At 43.6% G+C, this 17978-nt stretch overlaps 1 protein-coding gene across 1 annotated transcript in view; it reads right to left on the reverse strand.

Moving 5' to 3' along the window:
* The window catches only part of fah (fumarylacetoacetate hydrolase (fumarylacetoacetase)), a 60463-nt gene extending 45636 nt beyond the window's left edge, over window positions 1-14827 (reverse strand). The window contains exons 1-2 of the mRNA XM_060852814.1: window positions 14693-14827; window positions 10479-10589 (exon numbers count right to left, since the gene is read on the reverse strand). Coding sequence (XP_060708797.1) covers window positions 10479-10589; window positions 14693-14773 — 192 coding nt within the window. The 5' untranslated portion in view covers window positions 14774-14827. The remainder of the gene's footprint in view (window positions 1-10478; window positions 10590-14692) is intronic.
* Between the last annotated feature and the right edge of the window lie 3151 nt (window positions 14828-17978).

Genomic DNA, 17978 nt, shown 5'->3' on the forward strand with positions numbered 1-17978 from the left:
TGATTGGCATAGGGATAAGAAAATTAGGGAAGTAAACATGTGACTAAGGGATTGGTGAGAGAAAGAGGGATTCCATTTCATGGGACATTGGCATCAGTTTTGGAACCGGGGGGATCTGTACTAACGGGACAGTCTCCACCTGAACCGATCTGGAACCAGTGTTCTGGCTAAAAGGATAAATAGGGTGGTCACTGGGACATTAAACTTGTGAGTCGGGGGGAGGGAATGAGAAAGCAACAGGGAGTATGGAGTCAACTAGAAAGATAAGAAGGGCCGGTTTCCACACTGTAAGTCTAATCTAATCTAATAAGCAGCAGGTTAGCATGTGTGCAGGGTTTAAGTTCGAAGCAGACTAGGAATGAAGCAAAAAGGAAGGATAACTTAGGACATATCACTAGAGGTGATGGAAATCCTGAGGATATGAAAATTAACATTAAGGTGCTTTACTTGAATGCCCATAGTATTTGTAACAAAGTAGATGAATTAACAGCACAATCATTGTGAATGATTATAATGTGGTAGGCATCACAGAAACGTGGTTACAGGGGGTTCAGGACTGGCAGTTAATCATCCAAGGATTTACAACTTATTGAAAAGACAGAGAGGTGGGCAGAGGGGGGGGCTGGGTTGCCTTGTTAGTTAGGAATGAAATGAAATCTATGGCTCTGAATGACATAGGGTCAGATGATGTGGAGTCCATGTGGGTGGAGTTAGAGTTGAGGAACCACAATGGCAAAAAAACCATACAGAGTTACGTACAGATCTCCCAGCAGTGATCAGGACCAAGGGGCGCAAGATGTACCAGGAAATAGATAGGCATGTCAGAAAGGCAAGATCACGGTGACCATGGGGGACTTCAATATGCAAATGGACTTGGTGAATAATGTTACCGGTGGATCCAAAGAAAAGGAATTCATGGAATGCTTACAGGATGGTTTTTTGGAACAGCTTGTGATGGAGCCCACAAGGGAGCTTCTGGACTTAGTACTATGTAATGAGCCAGACTCTATAAAAGATCTTAAAGTAAGGGAACACTTAGGAGGCAGCGATCATAATATGGTAGAGTTCAGTCTGCAGTTTGAAATAGATAAGGCAAAATCAGATGTAATGGCGTTACAGTTAAATAAAGGTAATTACAAGGGCATGAGAGAGGAACTGACGAAAATCGACTGGAAGCAGAGCCTAGCAGGGAAGACAGCACTGCAACAATGAGTTTCTGGGTATAATCGAGGACACAGTTTAGAGGTTCGTCCCAAAGAAAAGAAATATTATCTGGGGGAGGATTAGACAGCCTTGGCTGACAAAAGAAGTCAGGAAATATATCATAGAGAAAGAGAGAACCGATAAAGTGGCCAAGAGCACTGTGACTTCAGAAGATTGGGCAGACTACAAAAACAAACAGAGGATAACAAAGAGAGAAATAAGGAAGGAGAAGATCAAATATGAAGGTGAGCTAGCCAGTAATATTAGAAATGATTGTAAAAGCTTCTTTCAATACATAAGAAACAAATGAGAGGCAAAAGTAGAAATTGGGCCACTCCACATTGATGCAGGAAGGCTACTGCGGGGAGATAAGGAAATAGCTGAAGAACTTAATAAGTGCTTTGTGTCAGTCGTCACAGTGGAAGACATGAGTAATATCCTAACAATTAAGAACAGGCAAGGGCCAGAGTTGAGTATGGTAGCCATTACAAAACAGGAAGTGCTAGAAAAGCTAAAAGGTCTAAAGATTGATAAATCTCCTGGCCTGGATGGGCTATATCCTAGAGTTCTGAGGGAGGTGGCTGACGAAGTAGCAGAGGTGTTGGTTGAAATCTTTCAAAAATCACTAGAGTCAGGGAAAATCCCAGATGATTGGAAAATCGCTGTTGTAACCTCCTTGTTCAAAAAAGGATCAAGACAAAAGATGGAAAATTATAGGCCAATTAGCCTAACCTCGGTTGTAGGTAAAATTCTAGAATCCACCGTTAAGGATGAGATTTCTAAATTCTTAGAAGAGCAGAGTCAGATTAGAACAAGTCAGCATGGATTTAGTAAGGGGAGGTCATGCCTGACAAACCTGTTAGAATTCTTTGAAGAGGTAACAAGTAGGTTAGACGAGGGAAACCCAGTGGATGTTATTCTATCTAGACTTCCAAAAGGCCTTTAATGAGCCTTAAGGGAGGCTGCTGAGTACGGTGAGGGCCCATGGTGTTTGAGGTGAGCTACTGGCATGGATTGAGGATTGGCTGTCTGACAGAAGGCAGAGAGCTGGGGTAAAGGGTTCTTTTTTGGAATGGCAGAGAGTGACAAGTGGGGTCCCACAGGGTTCAGTGTTGGAGCTGCAGCTTTCACTTTATATATTATTATTATTATATATATTATTTGATGTGGATGAAGGGACTGGGGGCATTCTGGCGAAGTTCACCAATGATACGAAGTTGGGGGCCAAGCAGGTGTTACTGAGGAGGTGGGGAGGCTGCAGAAAGATTTAGACAGTTTAGGAGAGTGGTCCAAAAAAATGGCTGTGAAATTTAATGTGAGCAAATGCGAGGTCTTACACTTCGGAAAAAAAAAACAGGCATGGACTATTTTCTAAATGGTGAGAAAATTCATAAAGCCAAAGTACAAAGGGATCTGGGAGTGCTAATCCAGGATTCTCGAAAGGTTAATTTGCAGGTTGAGTCTGTGGTTAAGAAAGCAAATGCAATGTTGTCATCTATCTCATGAGAAAGTGAGGACTGCAGATGCTGGAGACCAGAGTTGAAAAGTGTGGTGCTGGAAAAGCGCAGCAGGTCAGTCAGCATCTGAGGAGCAGGAAAATCAATGTTTCAGGCATAAGCACACTCCTGGAGAAGGGCTTATGCCCAAAACGTCAATTTTCCTGCTCCTTCGATGCTGACTGACCTGCTGCGCTTTTCCAGAACCACACTTTTCAACATTACCTCAAGAGGGTTGGAATGTAAAAGCAGCGATGTACTACTGAGACTTTATAAATGCTCTGGTTATGCCCCATTTAGAATACTGTGTCCTATTTTGGGACCCACACCTCAGGAATGACATACTGGAACGTGTCCAGTGGAGATTCACATGGATGATCGCTGGAATGGTAGGCCTAACATTCAATGAATAGCTGAGGATCCTGGGATTGTATTCATTAGAGTTTGAAAGTTGAGGGGAGACCTATAGAAACTTATAAGAAAGGGTGGCTTAGAAAGGGTGGATGCTAGGAATTTGTTTCCATTAGGCGGGGATACTAGGGCCCATGGCACAGCCTTAGAATTAGAGGGGGTCAATTTAGAATGGAAATGAGGAGACATTTCTTTAGCCAGAGAATGGTAGGCTTGTGGAATTCATTGAGTAAAAAGTGAGGTCTGCAGATGCTGGAGATCAGAGCTGAAAATGTGTTGCTGGTTGAAGCACAGCAGGTCAGGCAGCATCCAAGGAACAGGAAATTCAACGTTTCGGGCCAGAGCCCTTCATCAGGAATGAGGAGAGGGTGCCAGGCAGGCTAAGATAAAAGGTAGGGAGGAGGGACTTGGGGGAGGGGCGATGGAGGTGGGATAGGTGGAAGGAGGTCAAGGTGAGGGTGATAGGCCGGAGTGGGGTGTGGGCGGAGAGGTCAGGAAGAGGATTGCAGGTTAGGAGGGCGGTGCTGAGTTCAAGGGAATCGACTGAGACAAGGTGGGGGGAGGGGAAATGGGGAAACTGGAGAAATCTGAGTTCATCCCTTGTGGTTGGAGGGTTCCCAAGCAGAAGATGAGTTGCTCTTCCTCCAACTGTCGTGTTGCTATGGTCTGGCGATGGAGGAGTCCAAGGACCTGCATGTCTTTGGTGGAGTGGGAGGGAGAGTTAAAGTGTTGAGCCACGGGGTGGTTGGGTTGGTTGGTCCGGGCGTCCCAGAGGTGTTCCCTGAAGCGTTCTGCAAGTAGGCGGCCCGTCTCCCCAATATAGAGGAGGCCACATCGGGTGCAGCGGATGCAATAGATGATGTGTGTGGAGGTGCAGGTGAATTTGTGGCGGATATGGAAGGATCCCTTGGGGCCTTGGAGAGAAGTGAGGGAGGAGGTGTGGGCGCAAGTTTTGCATTTCCTGCGATTGCAGGGGAAGGTGCCGGGAGTGGAGGTTGGGTTGGTGGGGGGTGTGGACCTGACGAGGGAGTCACGAAGGGAGTGGTCTTTGCAGAACGCTGATAGGGGAGGGGAGGGAAGGGAAATATATCCCTGGTGGTGGGGTCCGTTTGGAGTTGGCGGAAGTGACGGCAGATGATACGCTGTATACGGAGGTTGGTGGGGTGGTAGGTGAGAACCAGTGGGATTCTGTCTTGGTGGCGGTTGGAGGGGCGGGGCTCAAGGGCGGAGGAGTGGGAAGTGGAGGAGATGTGGTGGAGGGCATCGTCGATCACGTCTGGGGGGAATCTGCGGTCCTTGAAGAGGGAGGCCATCTGGGCTGTACGGTATTGGAACTGGTCCTCCTGGGAGCAGAGGGGAATTGTGGAATTCATTGCCACAGAGCGCAGTGGAGGCCGGGACGTTAAATGTCTTCAAGTCAGAGATTAATAAATTCTTAATCTCACAAGGAATTAAGGGATATGGGGAGAGTACGGGTAAGTGGCGTTGAAATGCCCATCAGCCGTGATTGAATGGTGGAGTGGACTCGAGGGGCCGAATGGCCTTACTTCCACTGCTATGTCATGGTGTTATGGACTGCTCTTACAACTTGGAAACAGTGAGAACTGCAGATGTTGGAGATCAGAATGGATAAGGAGTGGAGGAGAAATAAGCACAGTAGTTCAAACAGCATCAGAGGAGGAGGGGCTGAAAGGTTCCAACCTGAAATACTGACTGCTCTTACAGTTTGCCACTGGTGGATCAGAAGTATTTACTGGGTGATTTACTCCACCTATCAGACTGCCCATGACACATCTCCCATAGATATTCTGTCCTGAGGAGGCTCCTCACCCAGTGCAAGTGATACTGTCACCAGGATCTGCATTTTTCTGAGATTTGATTGGAGGGTGGCTCATATTTGGAGAGGTTGCGGGGAAATAGCAGGCAAACTGAGGTCAATCAATATTAATTATGTCCATTATGGGCCTATCAAGGGATATCAACTCAACAACAAGGGCAGTGCCCATGAACCATCAAGGTGAGACTGGAAGCTAGGCTGACATCACTCAATGGAGCATGATAGTCATGGGGCTGTAAGGACACAAACCTGTCCACAGCAGCCCCAAGTGCAGTCCCAAAAGGTCCGAGGGAATGTTAGAGAGAGCCCACAGTGATCCACCACTGAGAGATGCAGCTATTTCTAGGACCATGTCCAGACGGCTGTGGGCTCTCCCTCACAGTCTCACAGGCATTAGCAAGAAATTGTATAAATGAAGGAGAAGCATCGCAAAGACAGTTCACTTAACTGATTCCTGGGAATGCAGGGGTTATCTTACAAGGAAAGGGTGGACAGGATGAGCCCATATCCAAGATTTGAGAAGAATGAGAGGTGATCTCATTGAAATGTACGAGAACCTGAGGGGTCTTCACAGGGTAGATGCTGTGAGGAAGTTTAACCTTGATAGAGAGACTAGAGTTAGGTAACACATTTTAAAAGTAAGAGGCTGCCCATCTAAGAGTGAGATTCAGAATTTTTTTCCTCAAAATGTGGTCGTTCTGGAGAAATCTCTTCACAGAGACCAGCACTGGTGGAGCCATTCAATATTTTTAGATTGTTCTGGATGTTCAAGAGAGTCAAAGATGTTGCAGATGGACAGGAACGTGGAGGCATCAGAACAACCAGATCAAATCAGATGACCTCCTCTTAATTCAAATGCATTTTTTTTAATTCATTTGTGGGACATGGGACGAATAGACTAACAGATTCTTAAAATCCCTACAGTGTGGAAACAGGCCCTTTGGCCCAACAAGTGCACACCGACCCTCCGAGAAGTAACCCACCCAGACCCATTCCCCTACTGTACAATCCTATATTTGCCCCTAACTAATCCACTGAACCAACACATCCCCGAATACAATGGGCAATTTAGCATGGCCAATTCACCAAACTTGCACATCTTTGGACAGTAGGAGGAAACCGGAGCATCTGGAGGAAATCCACACAGATACTAGGAGAATGTACAGCACCGAAACAGACCTAGGTCTAACTAGGGTTGGCAGGGTTAGAGGATTTAGGTTATACAGACAAGCTGAATAGACTGGGCTGTTTTCCCTGGAGAGTTGGAGGCTGGGTGGTGACCTTATAGAGGTTTATAAAATCATGAAGGGCACTCCCTGGGGTGGGGATATCCCAACCTAATCTAGTCCCATTTGCCAGCACTAGCCCCAAAACCCTCTAAACCCTTCCTATTCAAATACCCATCCAGATGCCTTTTATATGCTGTAACTGTACCAGTCTCAATCACTTCCTTTGGTAGCTCATTCCATACACACCACCCTCTGTGTGAAAAGGTTGTCCCTTAGGTCTCTTTTATATCTTTCCCCTCACCCTAAACCTATGCCCTCTAGTTCTGGACTCCCTGACCCCAGGGACATCCCCTCACGATTTTATAGACCTCTATAAGGTCACCCCTCAGCCTCCAACACTCTAGGGAAAACAGCCCAACCGTATTCAGCCTCTCCCTATAGCTCAAACCCTCGAACCCTGGCAACATCCTTGTCAATCTTCTCTGAACCCTTTCAAGTTTCACAGCATCCTACCGATAGGAAGACCAGAATTGCACGCAATATTCCAAAATTGGCCTAACCAATATCCTGTACAGCTGCAACATGATCTCCCAACTCCTGTACTCAGTAGTCTGACCAATAAAAGAAAGCATACCAAATGGCTTTTTCACTATCCTATCCCCCTTTGACTCCACTTTCAAGGAGCTATGAACCTGCACTCCAAGATCTCTTTGATCAGCAACATTCCCTAGGAACTTACCATTAAGTGTATAAGTCCTGCTCTGATTTACTTTTTCAAAATGCAGCACTTTGTATTTATCTAAATTAAACTCCATCTGCCACTTCTCAGCACATTGGCCCACCTGATCAAGATCCCATTGTACTCTGAGCTAATCTTCTTCGCTGTCCACTATGCTTCCTATTTTTGTGTCATCTGAAAACTTAATAACTATGCCTCCTTTGTTCACATCCAAATCATTTATATAATGCGAAAAGTAGTAGACCCAGCACCGATCCTTGTGGCACTCCACTGGTCACAGGCCTCCAGTCTGAAAAACACCATCCTCTATCTTCGAGCCAGTTCTGTATCCAAATGGCTAGTTCTCCCTGTATTCCACGAGATCTAACCTTACTAACCAGTCTCCCATGAGGAACCATATCGAATGCCTTACTCAAGGCATAGGTCCACTAGCTTGATGATATTCTCCTTGTTGATGAAGTTAGTGGTGTTTGATGTATGTGTCTTTAGGTCTTCTAATAGTGTAGTCAATGTTTCCTTGGCCAGGTTAATGTTGATTGATGTAAACAGGGCTGTTACATCAAAGGAGACCATTATTTCATCCTCTCCTATCTTGGTATCTTTGATGGTCTTCAAGAATTCTTAGGTGGAGTGGATGGAGTTGTGTGAGTCTTCTATTAAGTGTTTTAGTCTTTGGTGTAGCTCCTTGGTCAATCTGTAAGTTGGTGTTCAAGTAGCGAGACTATAGGTCGGAGGGGGGCTTCTGGTTTGTGAATTTTGGGTAATCTGTAGAAGCGTGGTGTGTTGGATCCGTCTGGTTTCATTTTTTGGAAGTCGGTCTTATTTATTTCTCCAGATTTCTGAAGTTTTTTGAGTAGGTCTGTGATTTGGTTCTCTAGTTGTGGGGTCTGGTCTATCATCACTTGTTGGTAAGTGCTAGTATCTCTAAGTAGTGTGTTCGCTTTTTCAATGTAGTCTCTTCGATTTAGAATGACTGTCAAACGTCCTTTGTCTGCAGGTAGGATAACAATGTCTTTATCTTTTTTTAGTCTTTCTAGTGCCTTTCTTTCTTGTGTCCTGAGTGTGTTTCCTTCCTTACTTCTGCTTAATGTTGGTGTGACTGTCTGTCTGATGGTTTGCTGGGTGACGAAACATCTGGAAATGAACCTTCCAGCTCAGCAAGCAAACCTACATCCAGAACTTTTATGCATTTCAAGACATCCAGCACCTCCTCCACTGTAATATGGACATTTTTCAAAATGTCACCATCTATATCCCCACATTCTATATCTTCCATGTCCTTTGATACAGTAAACACTGATGCAAAATACTTGTTTAAAATCTCCCCCATTTCCTCCGGCTCTATACATCGGCTGCCTTGCTAATCTTTCAGGGGTCCTATTCTCTCCCTAATGTCCTTAGTGTACTTGTAAAACCGTTTTGGATTCTCCTTAACTCTATTTGCCAAAGATATCTCACGTCCCCTTTTTGCCCTCCTGGTTCCTTCTTAAGTATACTCCTACTGCCTTTATACTCTTCTAAGGATTCACTTGATTTCTCCTGTCTATATCTGTGACCAGCCCTAATTGCCCTTGAACTGAATGGCTTGTTAGACCTTTTCAGAGCGCCTTTGAGAATCAACCACATTGCTGTGGGCCTGGACTCACAAGTAGGCCTGAATAGGTAAGCATGGAAGGTTTCCTTTCCTGAAAACATTAATGAGTTCGATGGGTTTTCCAACAATCAGCAGTGGTCATCAGCAGATTCTAAATTCTGAAAGTTTTAAAATTGTATTCAAATTCCACTATCTGCTGTGGCGGGATTTGAACCTATGAATGCCAGTATACCATCACCTGTATCCATATCCTAATCAGCAGTTCCAATCTCATTATATTTTAGGTGGTTCCCACTGATGAGTGAGTGCTGGAGGGCCTTCCATTGGCTGTCCAGTGCCATCACCTGATCTCACTCGCTGGACTTTAATTGGCATAAGGCATAAGCCTGCCCATATCAGAATCAGAATCCAGACGGAGCACCCACTTCCAGTTCCCAGCCCTTGATTGAAAATCTAGCTCTTTATCTCACTGCTTGTAATTTTTAAATGACATGCAGAGTCAGGAAAGAGAATTTGATATTGCTCATTGCAGAAAAAAGTGAGGCACACATGACTCCAAGTTAATATAGCCTGTGTTCATGAGCAAAACCACAACAGGTGCCAGTCTCAGGAAGTAAAAAAAAACTTCCTCTCCAGACACATTGTGTTTTGAAAATTACCCAAATTATCTTTAAAGGAAGCTTTCATTTTGGTATCTTCTGTTATGTGGTCTGCCCTTTAAACACAGAGTGATCTTATGAGCCATACAGTCAGATTCTGAGAAAGGTGACTCCTTCCCCACTAGATTTCACCTCTCACTGATTTAAAATGAGAGGGTGAATTACTGATTGACTGTATTTATTCGTTCTTGGATGAGTAGGGCACTCCAAGTCAATATTACAAGTTGGAATGATAATCTGAATTTCAGACTCTATGGGTTAGTTTCCAAACTCCTTCCTGTCATTACGCAGTGTCAGATGTTGTGTCAAGCATGCTTTCCAAAACCAGTTTATGAATAACAAGGAATCACTATGATACATAAAGAGTGACAAGCATGGTGAATTGAATGACCACAGTGCTGAGTCACGAGACTGCATGGCAACAGAGTGTTGCAATAATTTGCATTGAACAAACACCAGCAAAGGCAAGGGAGGGATGGCACAATCTGATGGAGAGTCCCTGTGTGAGCATTGTCATCCATAATTTCAAAGCATATCAAGGGGCTTTCCAAGTGTGTGTTTCGTTCTTCTGACTAGTTCTGTCTGAAGATTGTATGTTGCTCAAGGATCCCACGATACTGTAGCATGATATGGCAACAGATATGTCACCCAGCTGATGCACCTGAATAGGTGGAATTTATTTAAAACATTTAGAAAGGATGTTGGCCAACTAACCCACCATATTGCTGATAAATCCAAACTGCAGATATGTGATCAAAGCTCCTTATTTATTTTCACCAACCTACTTTAATGTCAATTTGAATTAAATAATCATTTACTGAAACTCTCCACAAGTCCACATACCAGGTAATAATCTAAATTGATATGTGCTTTCTTTTAAGATGTTAGCCTGGCTCAGTGTTAGCATTCTTATCTCTGAGAATTATCAGCTCAAGACTGTTTGTACAGAATTAAACACAAATCCTAGGTGGTGGAGATACCTGTCAGGTGAGACATTGAACTGAGATTCAGTTGCTGAATGATTCTACACTGCAATTTAAAGATTCCCCCCCAATATTTAACCCTTAATCCCTAAAGGGATTGTCACAATCCCATTGCTGCTCACTGTTCAGCAAAACTTATATTGGCTACACCTTGGAAAAGCATTTCACTGGCAGCAAAGGACATTACATAGTGCCAGTGATTGTGAATGACACTATATAAATACGAGGAGCAGCTTGATAATTACCCAGCCTTTGTATGGGCTTGAAGGGAGTAGAAATTACTTCACAGAAGACTAGCCACTAATTCCAGCACGTGGTACACCTTACCTGGCTGAAGACATGTTGATGTTTAGAGAGAGCTGAGCCAGTGAAGAAATGTTTAACAACATTGAGATCTAAGATCTGGTCTCCAATGGCAACACCGATTCTATGGGTTGGCTGAAAGGAAAAAGGAAAGCAGAGTTAACCAAAATGAAGCTAGATACATACTCAAAGCAGGTAGAGAGTTCCATTTTGAGGGCTAGCTCTGGAACAGATATGACTGAGAGTATGATCTGTCTGTGTACAGTATTGTCATTTCTACTATCCTCAATTATTCAAATGTCTGCAACTGAACATTTCACACAGTCACAGAGACGCTAGTCGACAATTCATGAGGGTCCCTATGCACACTCTATGCTGAGCTGGTCAGTAGCAACACACATAGCCCACAATAACTTAGAAATAAACAGAGTGGAACCCAGAAACTCTTGCTCACAGTTCAATATTCCTGCTCAGAAAATACTATCTTGAGTCACTTCACACATCTCCTTGAAACTCATGATATTATACAAAGTACCAGTACCTATCTGATACATCGCGTTCACTTGATGCTGTTCTTCTGAAGTCATCATTCTAACAGTCATAAACGATAAATACCTTTACACCTGACAATGACAACCTATTGAAAGATACATCAGAAACATTGTCTGACGTATCTTCAGCATCTGACTCTCCCTGTGGGCTTCCTCTGCTTCTTTGCACCTAAACACATACAGCTTCTTGCAGATGGAGCAGTGTTTCCCCACGCTCAACATGCTTCCTTTATGTGATGCCCCCCACAACATTTACATCCTGCTCTGGTTTTAATCGTTCTGCACACTTTTCTGCAAATATTTATTTTTTTCCCAGTTTATTATTCTCATTCAGCCTAGAAAGTCTCTCAGTATAAGACAATATCTCACCTCTTTTCCCATGAATACATTTGAACTAATGACTGACAACGTCAGAGCTTCTGCACATGTTGAAATAAACATGCCTACATCTTCTAACTTTGTACTTTTGGTCTTTCCTTAAGGGTTATCGTTCTGCTGTTCATGTATTTTTGAATTTTCTTTTTATTTTGCTTGCCAATATCTTTTCATGCAACCTCTCTGTTTTCTTAATGTGATTGCAAATTTCACCCTGCATGTTTGTACTGTTCTAGGTTTTCTGCAGTACAGGACGAGCTTCCCCTTTTTGGGCCTTGTCCTATTCTACACGCTCTTTGATATCTGAAAACCTTTCCTTATTCTTTCTGTGATCACATTTATTTTGAGCACTCTCTTTCTACTTGAATTCTTCCCACTGCTCACTGTTTACACTACTCATTGATCTCCAATAAGATATACTCGATCCACTGCCCCTGACATTTAGTGCCACCACCACTGAATCCCATACCATCTACATCCTGGAGGTTACCATTGACCAGAAACCCAACTACACTTGCCACATAAATACAGTAGCTCCAAGGACAAGAGGCTGGGTATACTGCAGCAAGTAAATCACCAAGGAATAGTTAGGAGTGTGATGGAACATTTTCCACTTTCCTGGATGAATGCAGCTCCATGAATACTCAAGAAGCTTGATACAATCCGGGGCAAAGCAGTCCATTTGATTGGCAACACATTAACAAGCATCCACGGCCTCCACCACCAAAGCTCAGCTGCAGCAGTGTGTACTATTTACAAGATACACTGAAGAAATTCATCAAAGCACCTTCCAAACCCACAACCACTTCCATCTAGAAGGAAAAGAGCACAGATATGATAGAAATACTATCACCTGCAAGTTCCCATCCAAGCCACTCACCATCTTAATTTGGAAATATATCATCATTACTTCACTGCGGCTGGGTCAAAATTCTGGATTTCCTTCCCTAAGAGCATTATGGATCTACCTACAGCACATGGACAGCAGTGGTTCAAAACGGCAGCTTGTCACTACCATCTCAAGGGCAACTAGAGATGGTTATAAATGTTTGCCAGCCAATGATGCCCATGGCTCACTTAATGAATTTTTTGAAAATATAAATTATCTACAACACCTACAATTGTTTCCAGGCTACTTTTGTCAATCATATCTCAGTTTAATAAAATTGTTTTTGGTCAACTGTGCACTTTTCTGTAACTATTTCAAATCAACTGTATTGTAATAGTGACTATCATTATATTCCCCTTCTGATGTCTCTTCTATCTACCCAGCTTCATTTCCTGAAACTAAATCCCTTTCTTCCTGGCCTTGTTATCTTCTGACATAAAATATTTTTCCTGATTGCATGGTCTCTGGTGTTCTGCATTCTCTGTATCTGCTCCACTGAAATATTCCTGGTTAATTTTCAGGCAGAATATTAGCCCCATCGACCCCACTGTTACTGTTCAATTGCATCATCACTTCTCAGCAATTTGCTGACAGATTTGCTTTTTTCTGTCCCTCTGTTTGGCGCTGCAAATGTGTTGCTGGTCAAAGCACAGCAGGTTAGGCAGCATCTCAGGAATAGAGAATTCGACGTTTCGAGCATAAGCCCTTCCTCTGTTTGGCGGCCTATTGAATACTATTAGCAGTGTGATTTCCCCTTTTTTTTAATTCCTTGGTTCAATGTGTGTGAACTGACGTGATCTTCTCAACTATCATTCTAGCCATGATTGTTTCTTTAGCCAACACTCTGAGCCCCATGTCCCCTTTCTCTCTGTCTCAAAGCATGGTAGACAAATACAGAGCGGTCATTCCTGGCTTTACTTAAGCCACATTTCACATAAAAGTGGTAAATCATTAACATATTTTCAGCAGTAACCTTTATTTCCTATAATTTTAAAGATCTTGTTGACTTTTCTGACAATGATTGGTGAAGAAATTTGTCTCCTGATAGCAATCCAAGGTCATCATAACTCTGCTGATAGAGGTCTCTGATCCAGGGCCGGTGAAGGTCAGTGTAGTGATGGCAGGAACTGCTGGTTCATGACACTGCTTGACTGTAACCCTTGACTTAACCGACAAGTGGATGCCCTTGATCCATGCAATTGTATCATTCTTTAATTTAATGTAAATTTCTTCAAACACGCTCTTTTGACCCCATTGCTAAACTGTTTTTCTGATACTGATTATGGTTTATTTACAATCTTGTGAAATCTCTGGCCAATTGTTATCGCGTTTTGAACATCAGGTTCCTGCAGTGGACCTGCTTTGCACCTTCTCGAAAACAGACACTGAGATTTCTCTTCACTGGTAGTTGTTAGAACATGTTCATGATGTATTGTCTGCAGTTATGTAGCTTTCCCCTAAATGCATGTTCACCCTCTCCATACACCTAGCCTTATCCTTGCTCAACCCCTCTGTGTCACATCCAAAGGAAGTCTATTGTACCATGGTGACACTGGCTGTGAATCTGTAAACCAGAGGCTCTACGCTGGATAAGCTTTGCAATATTCTCTCTCCTAGGCCTGCACCTCCCACACAGTACTGAGGTGAACTGTCATTTGGGTCCCCTTTTTGCGTTGGATGTTAAATCAAGACATTATTCGTCCTCTCAAGTGGACATCCAAAGATTACATAACGACATGGAATCTCGTCCAATGAAGTTTTCCCTGATTTTCTGCTCAATATTTATCCTGAAATCAATATCACGAAAAACACATGATCATTTACCTCATTGCTGTGCCTGTGGAATGTTCTGACTGATACAATGAGACATTGCAACAATGAGTACCTTTCGGAAATATTTCACTCTGGACTGTCCTGAGACTCTGACAGGCGCTATATAAACACTGTTGAGGGAACTGCATATTATGGTAGACACTTCTTCAAGTATGTCCCCAAACTAAACACACTGATTAGAAAGTGACAAAAACACTGGGGTGTAATCCAGGCACCTTCTGAGAATTTTTACTGCTCAGTGTCACGGGAAAAAAATTACATTAGAAAGCAGTTGTTTCTCTCTGCAGTGCTGTGCTGCATATTGTTCACAGCCCAGACGTCAAAACTAACGCAAAATATTGCATATGCGACTTCTGTGTTGGAGATCTTAAACACAAACAGGGAGTACTGTGCTGGCAAGCTCAGCATCTCTACGAAGAGACAGAAACAGAGTTGATGTTTGGAATCCGAGACAGTAGATGCCGAGGTTCCCTGTCACTTTGAGTTTCCAGGCCACGTATCAACTTCAGAGACGTTTTGCAAACTGAAACTGATACCGCTCCTTCCAAAACTCATCCCCTTCCCCCGCCCCTTTGCGTGAAAGAACTTACGTTATCCGGAGTGGAAAACACACCGAACGGGAGGTTCTGGATCGGAAAATCCGAATGTTCTCCCACTTTCAGGAAGGACATGTTTCGAGGAGACAAGCTGACAGAGTGACTGGGAGGGCGCCTCCTTGCCCATGTTTAACACACAGCTGAACCAATACCAGAGTCAGGTGGAGATTCACCGCCCAGTTGGAGCTGGTCAATTGGCAAAATACAAAGTCCAACCAGACACCAGAACAGTCCGCGATATTTTTGACACGAAATTCTGCTATTCGATCCATTCTATATTTCTATAATATCGGCACAATCACACTTTCGGAGTGAATTGTCTTTCCATTAGTTCCATGCGCCATGCAGTTTTCTAAATATTCCAGCACGGAAACAGGCCACTCGGCCCAAACAGTTCATGCCTCACCCTCTCGAGACTGTTAACATATTCTCTTCTGCACCCTGAATCCCTCCTTCTACCCAGCTTCTGTGGTGGCGAGTTGCACATTCTCTCCACTCCCTGGGGGAACAGGTTTCTCCCAACTTCCCTGTTGGGTTCATTAGTGATTGTCTGCGGCCCCTAGTTTACCACCCTTCAAATCGAAACATTATACTTTCACCAGATTGAGCCCTTTCTTAAAGTGTTGGCTGGACCCAGGCACTTCGGCGGGCAGTGTACGTTACTCGTGTGTATTCTCTCCCCCGCCCGTCTTAAACTAAACAACTAGGTTGTGAGTGCATTGTGCTGGCATTGTGGTGGCCTCAGGCAGTGTCTGTATTTGCTCTGCTGTCTCTCTCCACATGGTGGTCTGGCAGCCATCTTATGTGTCAAGTGGCCAATTGATGGCTCAGCAGCCATTTTGTATGTCCGTGTGCCTAGTGTCACCTTGCCCCATGCCATCCCCCATTTCAACAGTAATCTTGGCTTGTTGAATACGTCACCTCAGTTGAATGACATTTTGATCTTTTACTGTACATTCTGTGTCCTATGATCCTTCCCCACTAGCTACCTAACGAAGCAGCAGCACTCCAAAAGCTTGTACTTCCATCTAAACCTGTTGGACTGTAACCTGATGTTGTGTGATTTTATCTCAATCGAAGATCCTCCCAAAAGGGCATGAAGACTTCTAAGTATAAGAATCACCAAAACACCACCCTCAGGAATGTTAACTCAAGACCAACCACCGTGAAGAGAAGACACCCCAGGACCACAGGGAGAAGAAGACCAGATGATCATCGCCACGTGGATCAAGATCTACTGTGATGGTATATGATCATCCAGAGTTAATTTGAAGCACAAGATAGTTGATTAGATTTATAAGGTAAATTGTTATATTGCAGTGTATTTCATTATTATAATATTAATTCTGTTAAATAAATAAATATTATTATTTATTACTATTAGGACTCGACTCATCGTTTCTTTGCTAGACTTGTGTTAAAACACACTGTGTGGCAGGTACAACAACATCATCTGATATGAGCATTTTATAAATCATTTTTGAAACTTCTACCAAATTGTTGAGCTAAATTGTGATATTTCTAGGTGAGGTGGGGTGATTTACTCTCCTCGTTTTACCGCCACGGTCAGCAGCAACAAATACTTTTATATCCTTTCCACACGTAATTATCACACTTCAATTAAACTCAGTTGATCGGATGAAAAATGAAGGTCAGGCAGTTGTAAGATTTGCAGAAGTGAAAGAAAGCAGCATTTTATTACTTATTAAACCTGAGAAAAATAAGAAGATGCAGGATTGCAAACACCAAAGTCCAACCTGCCTTGAGGGATCTCTGATCTTCTTTTAATTTGCAAATAAAGTTTTCTGGCAAACTATCTACAAATACACTATAAACAGTTCAAGTTGGTCATTACAGAAAATATAATAACAGTATCACATTTGGTGCAGTACAATACAGTCCAATTGCTTAGAGCATTTGCAGCAATGTGACCAGGCACATACTTTATAACACTGGGGACAGGTAGAACCTGATCACATAGTGACACTTGGTGCTTGTGTACTGAGGGTCTATGCACATCAGAGTGACAGTCAGGATGAGGATAACATTGATTACATTCTTCCTGCCTCTATCCAGAGATTTGTGTACAGCTTCCCTGTGGGAATGATCCAGTTTTGACGTCAGGTGAAGTAGAAGCTGGTTTGGGTGACCTCTGTAGCACAGAGAAATGGGCCAGACCTATGTACGTATACTAAAGCATGGCGACCAGGTTTATATCTGCCATGGAGATGGTGCAGCACTCCCACATAGCCAGTTTCTGCATTACCTCAGTGATATGCTCCTGCTAAGTTATAGCATATGGACCCAACCCTTCTGCACCCAATATGAAGCATATTCAGGCAACATGACCTGATGGCGAAAGGGAGAAAGGATCAGTCAGCCCAGTTCTCAAAGAACATTGCCTCGCTCTTACCCCGGTTTACCTTGACTCCAGAGGCCAGTTCAAACTGGTTGCACATGCTCATGGGTCAGAGCACAGACAGTGGGTCCCAGCAGAAAACAGCGATATCATCCATGTAGAGGGAGGCTTTGAGCTGCAAGTCTTACCCCCCTTAGGTTCGCATCCTTCCTGATGGCCTCAGCAAAAGGCTTTATACAACACACAAACAAGGCAGGAGAGAGTGAGTAACCCTGCCTGACTCCGGATCTGATCGGGAAGCTTTCCCATTCCCACCAATTGAGACTGCCTGACTGATGGCAATCGGATGTAATTGTGGATTCCCTGCCCAAAGCCCATTTTAGAGAGCACGTCCTTCATGTAGGTATGCAATATCCTGCCAAAGGCTTTCTCCTGGTCCAATGACTATTTAAGTGGCCTTAAAGCTGGCATGTCTACTACTGTTGCAGGCAATGCGTTCCACACCCTAACTAATCTCTGAGTAAAGAAACTTCCTCTGATCTCTGTCCAATATCTATCATCCCGCAATTTTAAGTTATGTTCCCTTGTGTTAGCCATCACTATCTGAGGAAAAAGACTCTCACCGTCCACCCTATCTAACCCTCTGATTATCTTATGTCTCAATTAAGTCACCTCTCAACCTTCTTCTCTCTAACGAAAACAGCCTCAAGCCCCTCAGCTTTTCCTCAAAAGACCTTCCCTCCATACCAGGCAACATCCTAGTAAACCTCCTCTAAACCCTTTCCAAAGCTTCCACGTCCTTCCTATAATGCGGTGACCAGAACTGTATGCAATGCTCCAAGTGTGGCCGAACCAGAGTTTAGTGCAGCTGCAGCATGACCTTGTGGTTCTGAAACTCAAACTCTTTACCGATAAAAGCTA

The sequence above is a fragment of the Hemiscyllium ocellatum genome, chromosome 39 (assembly GCF_020745735.1).
Source record: "Hemiscyllium ocellatum isolate sHemOce1 chromosome 39, sHemOce1.pat.X.cur, whole genome shotgun sequence".
NCBI lineage: Eukaryota > Metazoa > Chordata > Chondrichthyes > Orectolobiformes > Hemiscylliidae > Hemiscyllium > Hemiscyllium ocellatum.